We start from the raw sequence: 15,929 nt of genomic DNA on the forward strand, positions 1-15,929 counted from the left end.
GATCCTTCCACACACTAAATTTTCTTGTGAATTTTTATGCAATAAATAAATAATGATTTCACGCTTCCAATATTTCGAATGGTTATGTTTGTATCCTTATCCATCTTATTGGTAAATAGCTTGAAATATCCAATGTACTTTTTGAATAAGCGAAACATCTCTATATTAAATTACTGAACAACTCACTTGGCTTGTCGGGACAGAGCAAAATGACCCAGGGCTTCTTATATGGATGGAGCTCCCTTGAAAGACGCCCGCCTTTTGCCTGTCCAAACCCAGATTACCAAGCAAAATACTAAATCTTTCAATGGATATTGGCGTTGTGTACCATCCTCCATTTTACTTGCACAGATGAACACTTAAAATTCTTTCGATCGGCCTGGAGTACCAAGGCCAAAGCGTATTCATTAAATGGACAGACAAATCAAGTGACACTTAGCCAAAGCACGATGAACATCGGTTACAACCCCAACAATACCATGCATCCCACAAGAAACAAAATTATAATGTTTGGAACGAAGTATTCGACCGATACATGCAAAAATTTATTACTATAAACACGATACATTAGAACTAGAGTTAAGTAAGCGTTATCAATAAGCTTGTTTCGCAACATTAGATCCGCCTACACAGCCGCCTTCCACTAGGATTACCAGATTCTGCTACACAACCACCACCACCACCACCATCGGCAGCCAAATCTAACCCGAATATACTGCTACCGCTACGTTTCTTACCTGATACAGGATTTGACTTCTCATCGACTAATGCAACCGTTTCAAGCAGTTCGGATAAGAGCGAGGGGCAGCTCTCTTCTAAGTCTTTGAATCCTTCGGATTCCATGACCACTATTACAAATAGGCAAGGTTTTAGCAATTCTGAGAACCAAGAAATTCTAATTCATCAAATTTTAAACAATCAGGACAAAGGTATAAAAGCCAACGGAATTTTACTGCAGAGAGTATTCTTTATAACTCTAATTTGAAGCTAAGAAGATTCTGTATATACGTAATATTATAACTATATTCACATCAATTGGATGCGTCGCGTCTCTACACAAAACTATTCACAATGATAACACAACTCACCAAAAAAAAAAAAATAAATAAAAAATCATTAAAAAATACTAACTAAACAAAAGAATTAGTATGTTTGATCAAACCTTTCCAAGAGAAGAAACATACTCTTGTGATGTTTATCCAATCATCTATCTGTAAGCTAACGAATCTTGCAATTAAAGTCACACTAAAGCAAAAACTAGTAGAGAGTCAGAAATTTTGATTATTTTACTGTCCATCATATAAACCAACACCAGGCATCTTTTTCTTATAGACAATAATAGTAAACATTTTCTCAACTAGAAAAATTTTTAGATTGGATACATATGAAGTCTTCAGCAAGGAGACATATGCTATTACTCATCTAAGATTTAAAAAGATAACAACAGCTGCCGCAAAAAGATTTAATCTACCCCAAAGTATAGATTTCTGTTTCATGATAAGTTCACAACAAACGAAAGAGATAAATTATTCATAACCGCCCTCAAACTCTGGCGTGGAAAATTAAAAATAACTGATTTATAAAGACAATTTTTTGCAAATAGATAAAACCGAAAAGTTTGCATTTCTAACACTATGTAATATATCAAAATTTCTCTAGGATTATGACGAAGCAGAATTTGAATGCTGCGATGGTAACTAACAATTTTCCGAAACTGTTTATACAAGAACTTATTTAGATAGCTAACACAAAATCTTTAGCATGCATCATGCCAAGCCCAAAATCAATGTTTTAAAGATAAACTTCTTCATATGTAGAATAAGAAATAACTAAACCATTTTCTGTTTTTCGAAGGGCCTATAAGACAAATGCTGCTTCTGTCAGCAATGAAACAACAGTGACATTGTGCAGGATAGATTACCATCATATGGCTCTACATAAGATTCTAAATCATACTTCACGTACAGAAAGCTGATGTTTGTGTCGAGTAAGACATCATTCTCAAAGCTGGACACGGAACTTCTAGCTTTGAATGGTAAAGTCGCCAATAAAACGTGCTTGCGTTATATAAGAAACCATATCAATACAGAAAAAACTCTATGAAGCCTCTAGATTTTAAGAAAAAAATGTTTCTTCTAAAAGAGGAGCCACATTGCATTGGTTCTAATTAAACAACTTGGATTGGTTTGGAAAGACACGATCACTCAATAGGACTTGTGTATTGGCATTTAACTGAAGACTTTTCCTTTTCATTGTCATTTTCACGTAGAGGGATTGCATATAAGACTTCCTCACTCTTATCAGATTAATTTTTTTTACACATCTTACGTTTCGTAAGTTGAAAATATCACACATTTGCAGGGGCCATTGCGGCCAAACCCTTGCTAACCCAATATCAGTTCCTTTGGGATTACAAAATGGAATATAAAGACAAATATTAACCAAAATCATACTGAAACTTTGCCAACTGAAAGCAATAATTTTTAGATCAACTGATAGAAATCTGTTTGGAAACTAAAAACGCGCCCCATGGTCTCAGAGACCCAGAACATTTTCCTCAGTCACATAGTAACGATACATTTGGAAACAAACAAAAACTGAAAAAAAAAAATCACAATCGAGTTGAAATATTTTTCTCAGAATGAAAACAATTTTCTTGCGCTGAAACTAGTTTATCAAGTGCAAGATGTAAGTATTTAAAAAACAAAGTGTAAGATGTAAGTTTTCACACTATTCCACTACAACCAAAAACTAGAAAAACCTCCGAGGAATGTTTTTTCTATTTACAATAAATATTTAAAAGTTGAACATCACTTTAAGATAACTTAAAGTAGATGACCCAAAAATTCCCACCATTTATTGAAGATTGAGCAACTTGCTTTGTAAACTAGCTTATCATCGTGTGTAAAATGTAAACGTTCAAATTACTCCTATAAAAAAGAACAAATTCCATTTGTGTCTTCTATATACAAATCAGGGAGAAATAAACACACTTTCCAGACATTTAATAGCAGATGACTAATAAAGTAGATGACCATAAAATCCCCCTAGTCAATGAGCATTCGTGTCATCGCATCAAGCATACAGATAACAGACTGAAAAATTAAAATGACATAATCTGAAACATTGGACGGCTCAGATCTACGGACCACACGCACCTCCCAAGTTTGTTGCTGCAAATTTCAAACATATGGACTTCAGCTGCGGGCAGCGATGCTGCTCTGCTAGAGAAAGAGTTGTCGCTACTGTATCAGCACTAACATCTTCACACAATTTTGCTTCACAGAGCTGTTTCAATCTCTCTAACCCAAAGCGGTCCGCAGCAGCTAGTAGATGCTGCATCATAATTGTGTAGGTGGACATAGATGTGGAGTCAATTATTTCATGAAAATTGGGAAGACTGTCAGAGTAGATAAAGTGTAGCAGTGCCTGCACATAATTAGGGCCTCGCAATTCAATGTAGTTCATCAAGAAAGATCTGGTATTTCACGCGACAAAACAGATTGAGATATGAGAGACAAACAAATACATTACCTTGAAAATAGAAGGTTCAATATCTTCAAGTTCTACTCTGCCACTATTAGGATTTCCAATATGACCAAAAAATTGTGCTCTAAACACAGGAGAACGAGCAGCAAGTATCAACTTATGGGCCTTGAATGTCTCTACCCCAACATGGAAAACAACATCACAGTTAAGTTCAGTATCCAGCAAATACTTGAAACTCTGTCCAATGTCTGACGGTGGGACGAGAACATTGTAAGATTTTGGTCCTTCCACGCGAGTTCTAACAACTCCCACAGTACAGTGCATAGAAAGACAATCATCCTTCAGAAAATCAGAAGCTTCTAAAGAAGCCCTCCTGAAAAACCGTTTATATCCCCTGCGAAGAAAGCAAGGAGAAATCAGACCAGCTAACTAATAATTGGGAGCAATAGGTATAAGGAAAATCAGATGATTTTTATTTAATTCCCCTGATCACCATTTCCACACATCGTAAATCACTCTCTTTATTTTTTAAAGAACAACAAAAAATGACAAGAGAATAACCCGAATTTACAGAAAACACCATCCCATGAAAAAAAATACTTCTTTAACGCAATCAAATAACCCGAGCTTTCTTTGTTTTATTAAAAACAGTAATCTGATTCCAGAGCATTGCCCCTGGATGAGTGATTATTTCAACGCTACTAACAGACACGGGTATTTTGTGGGTTCTGTTCAGCTCAGAATTCTCTAAGTCAGCCTCAAATATTCTTCTACCTAGCCAAATTATGAATAAACAAAGAACTCAATTTCGTGTAGGATAATTTGATAAAATACGTTATTCAATTGATCATCTAAAACCACCACACGTTCTCAAATCATTGATCAACGTACCAATTCAAGATTTAAAGAAAATCTCAATCGGATCTCTTAAATAAAAAATCAAGCACAACAAGAAGACGCATACCACATGCTTCCCCTGTATTTAAGAGAGTAAGGGCCACTCTCCAGCGCCCGATCAAAATGACTGTGCACCTTATGCTTCCCTTTACCACTCTGGTCCAAAAGAGTCAATTCAAAGAGCGCCCTCACATCCGTGCCCTCGCTCGCCAACGCAATGAAAACCGACACATACAGCGACGAATCCTCGACGTTCTTCCCGTCGGGGTAAAAGTAGATAGCCCATTCGTAGCCACCCACGCTGAAAGTTTCGGACGAAATGTATTTTCCCGGGCCCATACCCTTAGCCAAGGAGTACCCACGGATGGTGAAGTGGTGCGAGCCATCCACCGTCTCATTTACGGATTTTGAGCTGGAGTCGAGGGAGTTCTGGGGATTGACAATCATCTCATAAATTGAAAGAGGGGGACATGGAAATGGGAAACCCTAGAAAGCGAGTTTATTGGAATCTCAGGTGAGATTCACCGGCGAATTGGGTAGATTTCGAGGAATTGATCGAGGATAAATCAGTGAGTTGAAGGGCATCATCGAGATTGTAATTTGGGGGTGCGACGAAAGAATCCAACAGAGTCATTTATTCTTTCCCCTAAAATGCAAGTTAGTCCATATTATTCATGTGGGGCACTTTTAAAGCCACTTGTGCCGACAATATTTATCCAATATAAGAAAGAAATAAATTATTATTTTTACAATCTAAACTAAATGGAAAAAATTATTACTGAAAAACACAATATAAGAAAGAACTAAAATAAATTTATAAATGATAAATTAAATATAATTATTAACATGTAGTTTGTGAGTCCTGAGTTTGTAATATAATCGTTATATTTAACTAACATTCGTTAAACCATCTTTAAAAAAGATAACCAAAATATTAATACAACAATAATGTCACAGTCTTATTGGTCCAGCATTTTCATTTTTCACAATTTTCTTCCTATTCGGTGTTATGTAATCATGTATCTGAAATTTACGATAAATAAAAATAAATTGAGATAAATATTTGAGAATTTAGTGAGGGAATAAAGTGAGCTATATATAGTTATAACAAATCTATGGTAATACATCAATACAATATTTCAATATAAATGACATGTATCAATAATAATGTATCGGCACAAAATATCTTATCAAATGAGATGCAATGATTATTCAGGACACATGACTTATCACGAGCTAAAGAGGTGTGTCAGAACTTTTATGTTTTTGTGAATTAACAAGGATGTCGATCCAGTTGATAATTACAGAGCCTAACCGAATTGAATTCAAGAAGAATACTAAATATTCAAGCGTATATGTAGTAGCCCTACCGATTGCTTAGACCAAAACTGATAATTTATTACTCGAAAGCAAAATGGTCACTGATAGCCAAACTCATCAAAGGATAACATACTGAGTAGTTTTTCTCAGACGATCAGTCAGTCTATATCAACATACATTCCCTGAAATTATTAAATTTACTAAATGTTAAGGATCATATCCGAGATGAAATATGAGATAAATTTTTTCGTAATAACAGTCTCTGATTCGCAACAAAATGTCAGAATTTCGTGAGCACTACTCTCAGTGTACTATTCTTGGAAAGGACAGTGATGTGGAAATGACGTGACCGACTACTCTATTTGATCGTTAAATCAAATTATATAAATAGAGGAATATTTCGGTTTAGTCTCTCTCTCTTGCATCTTTGAAAAAGCTCAAGTATTATCAAGCTTTCAAGAGCCCAACCGACAAAAAAATTGAAATGTCTGCTACTCGTTTTCTTAAAACGTGCTAGAAAATTTTTTTTCTCCTTAATCTCCATAATTCAAAATATACATATATATACTTTAAAATACCTTGACACCATTTTAAAAATAAAACAACCAACTAACATTTAAAAATCAATGGAAATAGCTTGCATCGTAAAATCGTCCAACATTTTACCAAACCTTAAAACAATATTTGAAAGTTATAGCCCATACAATTGTTAGAGTAGATGTCCTGTAAGCCAACTGTTGGCTGTGGAATTTATTGACTCAAGTGTAATAAACAATCTTTATTTTAATATAATTTATTTTTAATGGTTTCGTTTTAATTTATCTGTATACCATGCAATCAGCATAGATAAAGTTCTTGATTATACTTTTATACAAATGAATCGTAATTCGATGTTGAAACTCATTTGTAAACACTGCATATTCTAAATTCGTTCCTAGTCGATTCAGCCGCCTAAAATAACAATAAAGGCCGCTTGAGCTCGAGACTAGCATCTGTGATGTTGTATACTGCGTTTCTTGGTAAGGGCATAGAGATGTCCAAACCTGCAGATCGGTAGTCATATGATGATTATACCGAACAACCCTCCCTCGGACTTTCCAAGTGGTTATCATTCATCGAGAGGATAAGTCCGTGGTTATGATTGTACACCATTAGTCCTTACAACTCGGGACAACACTGAGGCTCTATATGCTAGGGCTGTGCTTTGACTCGTTTATCGGCTCCAGGAGAGTCATCAGGTGGCGAGGTTGGGTACAGTTGCGACACATGTAGAAGCCAGTGCATTGTAGTCGGGAATTCACCGCTCACCTACGAGTGTGGATATCCTATGTGATCTGATGAAATAATAGTGTGTGAAATCTCTGGCCAGAGTATGAGATGTACATTGAAGAAGGAGTTTTTCAATGGTACATGTGACGCCACTATTTATATGTATCACATAGTTATCGAATTATTATGCAACCCTCGATGAATCAATGGTTGCAGATTCGATCGTGATATATGATATGAAGGGACCGTACTGTACGTTAATCATAATCGACTGGTTCTTGCAGGCACTATAAGTGATACCTAGGGGATCATGGGGCGATGCTACTAGACGCTCTTACCATGATCCAATGGGTGCAATCAGAAATGAGTTCTGACATTCTTGATCATGGTGTTGATGAAAAGAATGAGGCTAACTAGGGTAAGCTCGAATAAGAATAAATGTTATTCTGAATCACAAAGAGTTGTGAACCCACGGCTAGCTGTATCCCTGAACCATTGAGGGTCACACAAGTACTGAATTATTTGTTCCCGTTGAGAGAATAAATTCAAGGAGTTGAATTTATATTATGATATAATAAATTTAAGGAGTTGAATTTATGATAATTAAATTTTGAGAAAATAAATTCAAGGAGTTGAATTTATAAGATAGTAAATTCAAGAAGTTGAATTTATGAATTTATAAATTTTGGAGAGAATAAATTCAAGGAGTTGAATTTATAAAATTTGAGAATTTAATTTATTAAACTCAAAAGTTGGGTTTATTAAATATTAAATTTTGGAGGCTCCTTGAATTTATAATTTAAATATTAAATTCAAATGTTGAATTTATAATGGATTTAATTTGTTAAGCTCAAAAGTTGAGTTTATTAAATATTAAATTAAATATAGTGGGAGTATGTTTAATGGACTTGTATGAGTACAAGTCGAACATATTAAATAATTAAAGTTATTAATGGACTTTGATTAATTAATTAAACTAGTTGGACTAGCTCAATTAATTAATAAAGTCCATTAATGTTAATTATGGTATTTAGGTTTAGGCTGTTGTTTTTTTTAAAAAAATATGACCTAGCCTCCACAATTCCCCAAGGGTGATTCACGAGAGTTTCATCAAAAAAATCCTCCAAAATATTTTTGGCCACTTTTTAAGAAAAAGAGATTTGAATCATCTCTCAAATTTTTGATCTCAACGTAAAAACTTCTTTCAAATATTCTAGTACTATTTGAAAGAGGAACAAATCTTCCAGTCGTGGACCTGATTAGAAGATTAAACAAAGAAGTTTCTGAAGATCATTCGTAGGGATTCATCAAGAGCTAGATCCGCCTACACCGGATTAATTGGAGCCATGTGAATCAATTCACTAAGGCATTGTTTGGTACACGTGATAAGGGTGTGATTGATAAATAATCCCCTTTATCTTACGTTTGGTACCTTTTTAAAAAGTCCATGATATTGATAAATAAATTTTGAGAAGGATAAAACATCCTTTGTAGGAGGTGTGATAATTTTAATGTAATGATAAAATACATTACAAATGACTTAATTACCCCCAATTTATAAAAATCCAAAACCCTATCTTCTCTCATTTCATTTGTTTGCATCGATCCTTCAGTGCGGCTGGAGAAAACCCATCTTTCGAAGAGGCGTTCGTGCGAAGATCTGCACGATCTAAGGTGAGATTTGTGATGCATATTGTTTAGATGGTGCGAAGATCTTCGTATTTTGTTTGGTATGTCTGTGTGTGCGCATCAGATTAGTTGGTTGCGATTTACGAAGTTAACTCAAGGGCATTTACTGCCCCCATTTTCTTCATATTTTGCTGGATGACTCAAGTGCATCTACTGCCCCATTTACGAAGTTAACTCAAGAGAATTATTTTAATTCTCAAGCTTTAATGATGTTATGTGATGCTCTCCACTGAAAAGATTCACGGATTCTTCTATATCGAAAGGTTTCTTCGTCAATTTTAAGACATTTAGCTGTCTCGCAGGTCTCACCATGTATTTTGTGCCATTATAGATAAAGAAAAGGGGGGGGGGGGGGGGTGAAGCTTCACGTGTTCATTAAATGTTGTTTGTGCCAGAGTAAAATCCATCAATTCGGACACCTATAAAGAGCTCCCACCATGTATATGACTCAAGGGTATAAATCATATTGCAAAACTTCTTTTGAAAATATCAGGGAAAGAGATGTAGCAATTGAAATGGTTCTGGAATTTCTTGTTTAACATGGTTTTTGGATTTGTTTGCAATACTTGTCTGTATCTTTTGATTAGTGTTATATATACAGAAAAATTGAAGCAATCCACTGGTCCACATCTTTTTTTACTTTCACCTTCAATAATGATCATTTGTAGACTTTAGGACAGCGATATAGTGTATAGTTGAATGACTTTTTTCTGGTGAAGTTTTCTTTGCATTGCAGCTTGCTTTTTTTGTTTAATTCTCGTCTCTACAAGTTTCCCATGGCATTGGCTCGTTGAACAAACTACTGTTCTGTTTTCCAAATGAGAATATATCTTAATTATCATGTTAAATATATTTTAATTTAGTCTAAGCATATGATTAGACATTGATCGCATTATCAACACAAAGAAGTCTAAATTTAAAAATGAATATATTGTTATGTAAGAGAGACTATTGATTTGTTTGTATTTGTTGGTATATTATTTATGGATGAATTAATGTGCGATTATAAACTGAGGAATCTACGTAATTAATTATAGTTTGGTAACTTAGGTTAGGAAAGGAAAGTAACCAGTTTGGTTTTATAATAAATTGAATTTGAAAAGTCGCAGTTCTACTAGAACATGTCTCTGTCTTGATTCCAGAATTTTTTATTTGGAACTTGTGTTCTGGAATTTCTTTTGGCTCAGATTTTTATTTTGCTAACATGATGTACAATTTTATTATGGTATGGCAGAAGTTGTACTTCCATGGACAATCAAGATCGGGACATCCAAGTGTTGCTAGTGCTATACACAGTACTTATGCGGGCATTTGTGTTTTTTACTATTTTAGTACGAGTATATAAAAAGTACGTACTACATCGGAAACATAGACTTCGTTCAGAAGATGTCTCGTACAAAATTATAGGAAGGCTTCATTCCCAAATAAATCGCTTGCATAGGATTATTGAATTAGGAGATACACAATGCATTGTCAACTTGAGGATAAATCGTAATGCATTTGGACGACTATGTTACTTGCTCACACATGTTGGAGGACTTGTAGAATCTAGGCATGTAATGGTTGAGGAGAAGGTGGCTATGGTCTTGTCCATACTAGCTCATCATAAAAAAAATAGAATCATAAGTCATGACTATATACGTAGTGGACACACTATTAGCACTCATTTTCACAAAGTTCTGAAATCAATCTTAAAGCTATACCCAATACTTCTCGCGAAGCTTGTTCCTGTTGATGAAAGTTGTACTAACGAAACATGGAAATGGTTTAAGGTATGTTTATTTATGTTTTGAATATCATTGTGAATCTATGACAGCAAAAAATTATTTGAAAGTAACAAATAATTTTTGTATGTAGGGTTGTGTTGGAGCATTGGATGGGACATATATAAGTGTGCACGTGTCTAATCAAAAAAAGCCCAAATATAGAACAAGAAAAGGCACCACATTAGTTAATATCTTGGGAGTTTGTGATCGAGAAATGAGATTCATTTATGCATTAACTGGCTGGGAAGGATCGGCAGCAGATGCTAGGGTACTTCGAGATGCAATTCATCGACAAAATGGGCTAAAAGTACCACGAGGTCAAACATACATTTTTTACTCACTTATTACAATTCAAATAGTACATTGAACATAACTCTTGTCTTTTGTTCTACGTAATCATTTTTTTTCATGTTGTAACTAGAATGACAGGTCAATACTAATTATGTGACAACGGATATGGCAATGTAGAAGGTTTTCTAATGCCGTATAGGAAAGTGCGATACCAAAGGGATGCATGGGGAAATGGCTCCATTGGTCCACAAAATCACAAGGAATTCTTCAATGCAAAGCACTGCTCTGCACGAAATGTAATAGAAAGAGCGTTTGGATTATTGAAAAGGAGATGGGCCATCTTGCGGAGTCCATCATTTTCCCCATTGAAAGTTCAAAACCGAATTATCATGGCATGCATTCTCATACATAATTTCATTCGATTGGAAATGCCAGATGATCCTTTCTTAGAAGCTGAGGATGCATGTGTTGTTCCCAATAACGATACTGAAGATGGTTTCATTGAAAATATTGAGTCCTCTCCGGCTTGGGATATGTGGAGAGATAATTTAGCAATTTCGATGTACTCTAGTTCATGATACATGTCGTATTTATATGTTTTGAACACGTAGATTTTTCGATTTACCAATGTTGATGCCATAATTTGTATTCCTCAATGTGGATGTTTGGTTTCCCTGTTTTGTTCTATGAATGAAACTTTTTATTTTATTTGAAATTTGTCATTTTGTTAATCGATTTGGAAAAGTAATCTTATACTTAGATACTAACCTTCTGTATTTGTTTTTTATTTTTTGTTTTTGTAGTAGAGATGGAGTTTAGAACAAGTAGCAGCAAATGACATGACAAGGGAAAAAAAGTTGAGAAGACTAGGCGAGTGTGGACAACAAGAGAGGAAGATGTTCTCCTTCAAGCATTAAAGGAAGGCTGTCAATCATGGTTGGAAGAGTGAGAATGGATTCCGAATTGGTTATTTGGGTTTTTTAGATGATGCCATGAGAAAACATTCCCAAATACAGATTTGCGGGCCAATCCTCATATCAATTCAAAAATTCATGTATGGAAAAAGTTTCATGGTACATTAATGACATTGTTAAGCAAGAGTGAAATAGGTTGGAATGAAACTGAAAAAATGATTGACGCCACAAATGAAGCATGGGAACTCCTTGAGAAGGTAAATACTCAACTGGTATATCAATCTAGGCTTGGATTCACATTTTTTATGCTTGCCAAGTAATGGAGAAGATGCAGAGTGGTACTTAGTTGCTGTAATCAATATTTATATAATTAATAGCTTCTAGTAATTTACAGTGCCACAGATGAACAGAACAGGAAACAAAAAAGTAGAATTTCTACAAATTTTTAATGTTTGGATTGGACTTTGGAGGTGGGCAGTTGGGGAAGGCAAATTTTTAGGCTCAGAGCTCTGCTCTCCTATGAATATATCCATCTTCTGTATAGAATTATACTGAATTATTAAAAAACAAAAGTACTGAATTGGAGGTGGGCAGTTGGGGAATGTGCATTATAGAATTATACTGTACATTCCAGTAGCTTGATATCTTGCGAATTCAGCTGCTTTAATTACACATTCATGTATATTCTTGTGACAAGTTATGACCTTACAATTTCACTAATTTGCCACACAGATGGACAGCAGTGTCCACGGGATGCGGTATAGGTCTTGGCCATATTATAATGATTGGTGTGAGATTTTTGGACGCGATCGTGCAACTGGAAAACGGTCTGAGAGCTTTGCTGATGCCGTACAGGAAGATGACTTGAACTTGGGCAATACTGATGGTGCTGCAATGGGTGTGGGGTTGGAGAAGTTGTTGGATGGGTTTGAGGACAATGCTGATTCAATTTCGGTCTCAGACCCTATCTTTTCTGACGCAACATTAGGTAAGAAATCGGTGGGCAAAAAATGCAAGCGAAGTGCTAAAATAGAAGACCGAATTGTCGATGCCATGAACAAATTCAGTGACATGACACATGTTAGCATAGATGATCTCTCAAAAAAAATTGGATATGATCCTGTTTCAACTAAAGATGTGTTCGGTGCTATAAGTACAATTCCAGGGATGACAGTGGATGAGAGGGTGTTTGTAGGTGACAAGTTAGTGGAGAATCCAAATAAATTGGCATATTTCTTCAGTTTACCAGACGAGGCTCGAAACTCCTTGGTCAAGCAACTCTTAAAAAAAAAGTGAGTTGGATATCTATTTCTTAGAACACGTATTGATCTTTTATTTCAGACCAATTATAGTTTTGAGAAACATGGTTGAAAACAATGATTTATTTTGTTTTGACTGTGAGCATTTTCATAGATTTGTTGTACTACATTCCGTACTTTGGTTTTATTTTTTTTATTTGCGATGGTTTGAATTTGGCTATGTTGTTTGGTATCTCTTTGTTTAAATAATTTAAATGCATTTAAGTTAATGTTAAATGTTTATTAAATACATACATATATACAAATATATAGATACATATATATATACACACACAAATATATATTTACACACACACATGTATATATATCTGTGTGTGTGTGTGTGTATATATATATATAGCGTAATTTAATAATTGAGATATGCAATTACAAGATCTTGATAACAATGAAATATAAGTTTTTGTGATAGGGTTAATTTTGTCATTACAATTCAATATATAAATTTAATAACTCTTGTTAAAATCATACCAAACATTCAACATATTATCTTATCATTATATTTATCCTTGATTTATCCTTATACTATATATCCCTTATTTATCATATCCTATGTACCAAACTGTACCTAAAGGTATATTATTAAACTCCCTATGAATGTTTAATTGTAAAAACCACATGAGTGTCCAAAAGGGATCTTGAAAGTCAAGATCTAAAAATTTTAAAACTTCCGCTGCGTTTGGGCACGAGAAAAATGAGATCCAACAGTGGCATCAGAGCCAAAATTTTTTTCTAAATCGTATGGTTTTGATATTGAATAATTTTTTTTCTAACCACACAAGAAAATTTTTCAGAAAATTGATGCACTATTAAAATTATTTTTTCCAGAAACAAAAAAAAAATTATTTTTTCGGATCTGCCCGGAACTGTTCCGGGCAGACGCGCGCAGAGACGTGCAGAGCGCGCGTGCCGCATGCGTGCGTAGCGCAGCGTTCGGAATGTCCGCACGCTGCGCGCGGTGCCGTGCGCGCCTGTGCGCGCCCTGTGCGCACAGGAGTGCCGCCACAGCCCGAAACGTTAGTGCAGCGGGCGGGCAGTGAGGACAACTGCCCCAGATCGTCTCAGGAAGCGTGCTGGATGACGAGCTTGAATTGTTTGGGCCTAGTGTGCAATTTTCTGATTTTTGAAATTTTTGGACAAAATTGATATTTTTGAAAATTAGTTTTATTTTTCTTTTTGAAAATTAATATTTGAAAAATTAATAATTTTCTTGTAAAATAAATAATTAGAATATGATTTTAATTATTTATGATAAAAATGAGTTTTACAAGAAATCAATTATTATTGATTTAATTGGAAATTAAATAAAGGTGTTTATTTAATTTATTAAATTCTTTAATAATTGTGGTGGTTAGCAATAAAATTATTAGATATATGATTTATCAATTAATTAAATTTGTTTAATTAAATTGATGTTAATATTTGATATTAAATGTATGAAGGATGATCGAGAGCCTTGACCAATGTGTTAGGTGTATGTTAGGATATTTTACTGTTTTTATTCATTTTGTTAATATTTGATATTATTAAAGTGGGCTTGGTTTATGACCCGTTCCCACCCCTATGAGATGTAATCATTAGAAATATTGGGAGATCAAGACTGGAAGATGGTGGGCCCGATGAACAAGATGAAGACATGTAAAATATTAGAAGCTCTTGTAATAGTTGCATTTGCATCCCTGCATTCACATATGTTTTGGACCTGGATCCATGTTTGGCTAACATGGATCTAATAGTGTTGGCGATCGACCATCCTTATCTGTTGTTGAATGTCATATTATGATATATATGTGATATATAGTAGTATGCATGTATGTATATTATTAGATAATATAGTTGCATAGATCCGATTAACATATAAACTCGTGGCACGCAATTTTTAAAATAAAATGATGAGACAATTTTAAAATTAAAATCCCTCATTTTGAATATGATTCAAAATTTATATCAAACCGAAAAAATAAAAATTAAAAGATTTTAATTTTTCCTTGCCTTCCATCAATCGTGATTGCATGTTGATCGCTACCCGCGGACAGTGTCTGACTCATATTATTGGAGAGGCCTGGACGTCAAAAAGCTGTGACTTCCACAAGACATATGATGTTAATTGAGTGGAACTCCCATGACTTCGGCTCATATTATTGGGGGAACTCATGGCGACCGTCTACTACAATTCAATATTGATGGGTCGTTTGATACGCGAAAATAAACGGTGTCATATTATTGAGTCCTTATTAAACGTGAGGCAAAACACGCGAAGTGTGGGGACCCAGACGCTAACTCATTCTTATCAATCATCATTAGGATTAAATGGATCAATTAATTACACTGGGTCGCAAAATTTTTTTTAAATGTTGAACACCTTATAAACAAGTGTACCGATTTTTATAACAAATTAGGTCTCATCTTATTCAAATCACAAGATCAAGTTAAATATCTACAACAAGATCCAAAGTACAAGTCTTGTACAAAAGAAACTCGTAACAAACTAATGTTCATCCACTACATATCAAGTGCTGAAAATCAGTTCTACATCTAGGCCCGGATCTCTACTCTAATCTCGATCTCTCAAGCTCTTCTCGACCCTGATCCTGTCCCACCTGTTGTCATGCACATATACAAACACAACAACAGCCGGATAACTCCGGTGAGAAATATATCCCAGTATAAACAACGTATACATGCATTTCATATAAACATATATAAAAGCATAGAACTGTTATCAATAGCATGTATCATAATCTGAAAAACATGAATCGATATAAAACTGTAAATCAAACTCTTTGACTCTTAATTTCTGACTCGACTCTTATCTAGGGATCCCGGTTCGAATAAGAACGCAACAGGCTTCCACCTACTCTTCCCAGCTAGATGGTTGTACGTTTTTATTCCTAGACTTTGGCCTTCTATATCAAATCTCTACAATAGGAGTCGATCTACACCTAAGCACATCGATATAAACCAAATGTCCAGTGACT

General features: G+C 34.7%; 1 protein-coding gene and 1 pseudogene across 1 annotated transcript; one reads left to right on the forward strand and one right to left on the reverse strand.

The window, feature by feature from the left end:
- Nucleotides 1-361: 361 nt before the first annotated feature.
- LOC142532961 (BTB/POZ and MATH domain-containing protein 3-like) lies at nt 362-5,038 on the reverse strand. The gene is made up of 4 exons (XM_075639520.1): nt 4,454-5,038; nt 3,535-3,883; nt 3,159-3,429; nt 362-848 (listed from the first exon to the last, which is right to left on the reverse strand). The coding sequence occupies exons 1-4, from the start codon at nt 4,831-4,833 to the stop codon at nt 616-618; spliced, it is 1,233 nt and encodes a 410-aa protein (XP_075495635.1). The 5' UTR covers nt 4,834-5,038; the 3' UTR covers nt 362-615.
- Nucleotides 5,039-8,583: 3,545 nt separating this feature from the next.
- LOC142533127 (uncharacterized) lies at nt 8,584-11,508 on the forward strand (annotated as a pseudogene).
- The last annotated feature ends 4,421 nt before the right edge of the window (nt 11,509-15,929 follow it).

Source organism: Primulina tabacum, chromosome 18 (genome assembly GCF_025594145.1).
Source record: "Primulina tabacum isolate GXHZ01 chromosome 18, ASM2559414v2, whole genome shotgun sequence".
NCBI classification, from domain to species: Eukaryota; Viridiplantae; Streptophyta; class Magnoliopsida; order Lamiales; family Gesneriaceae; genus Primulina; species Primulina tabacum.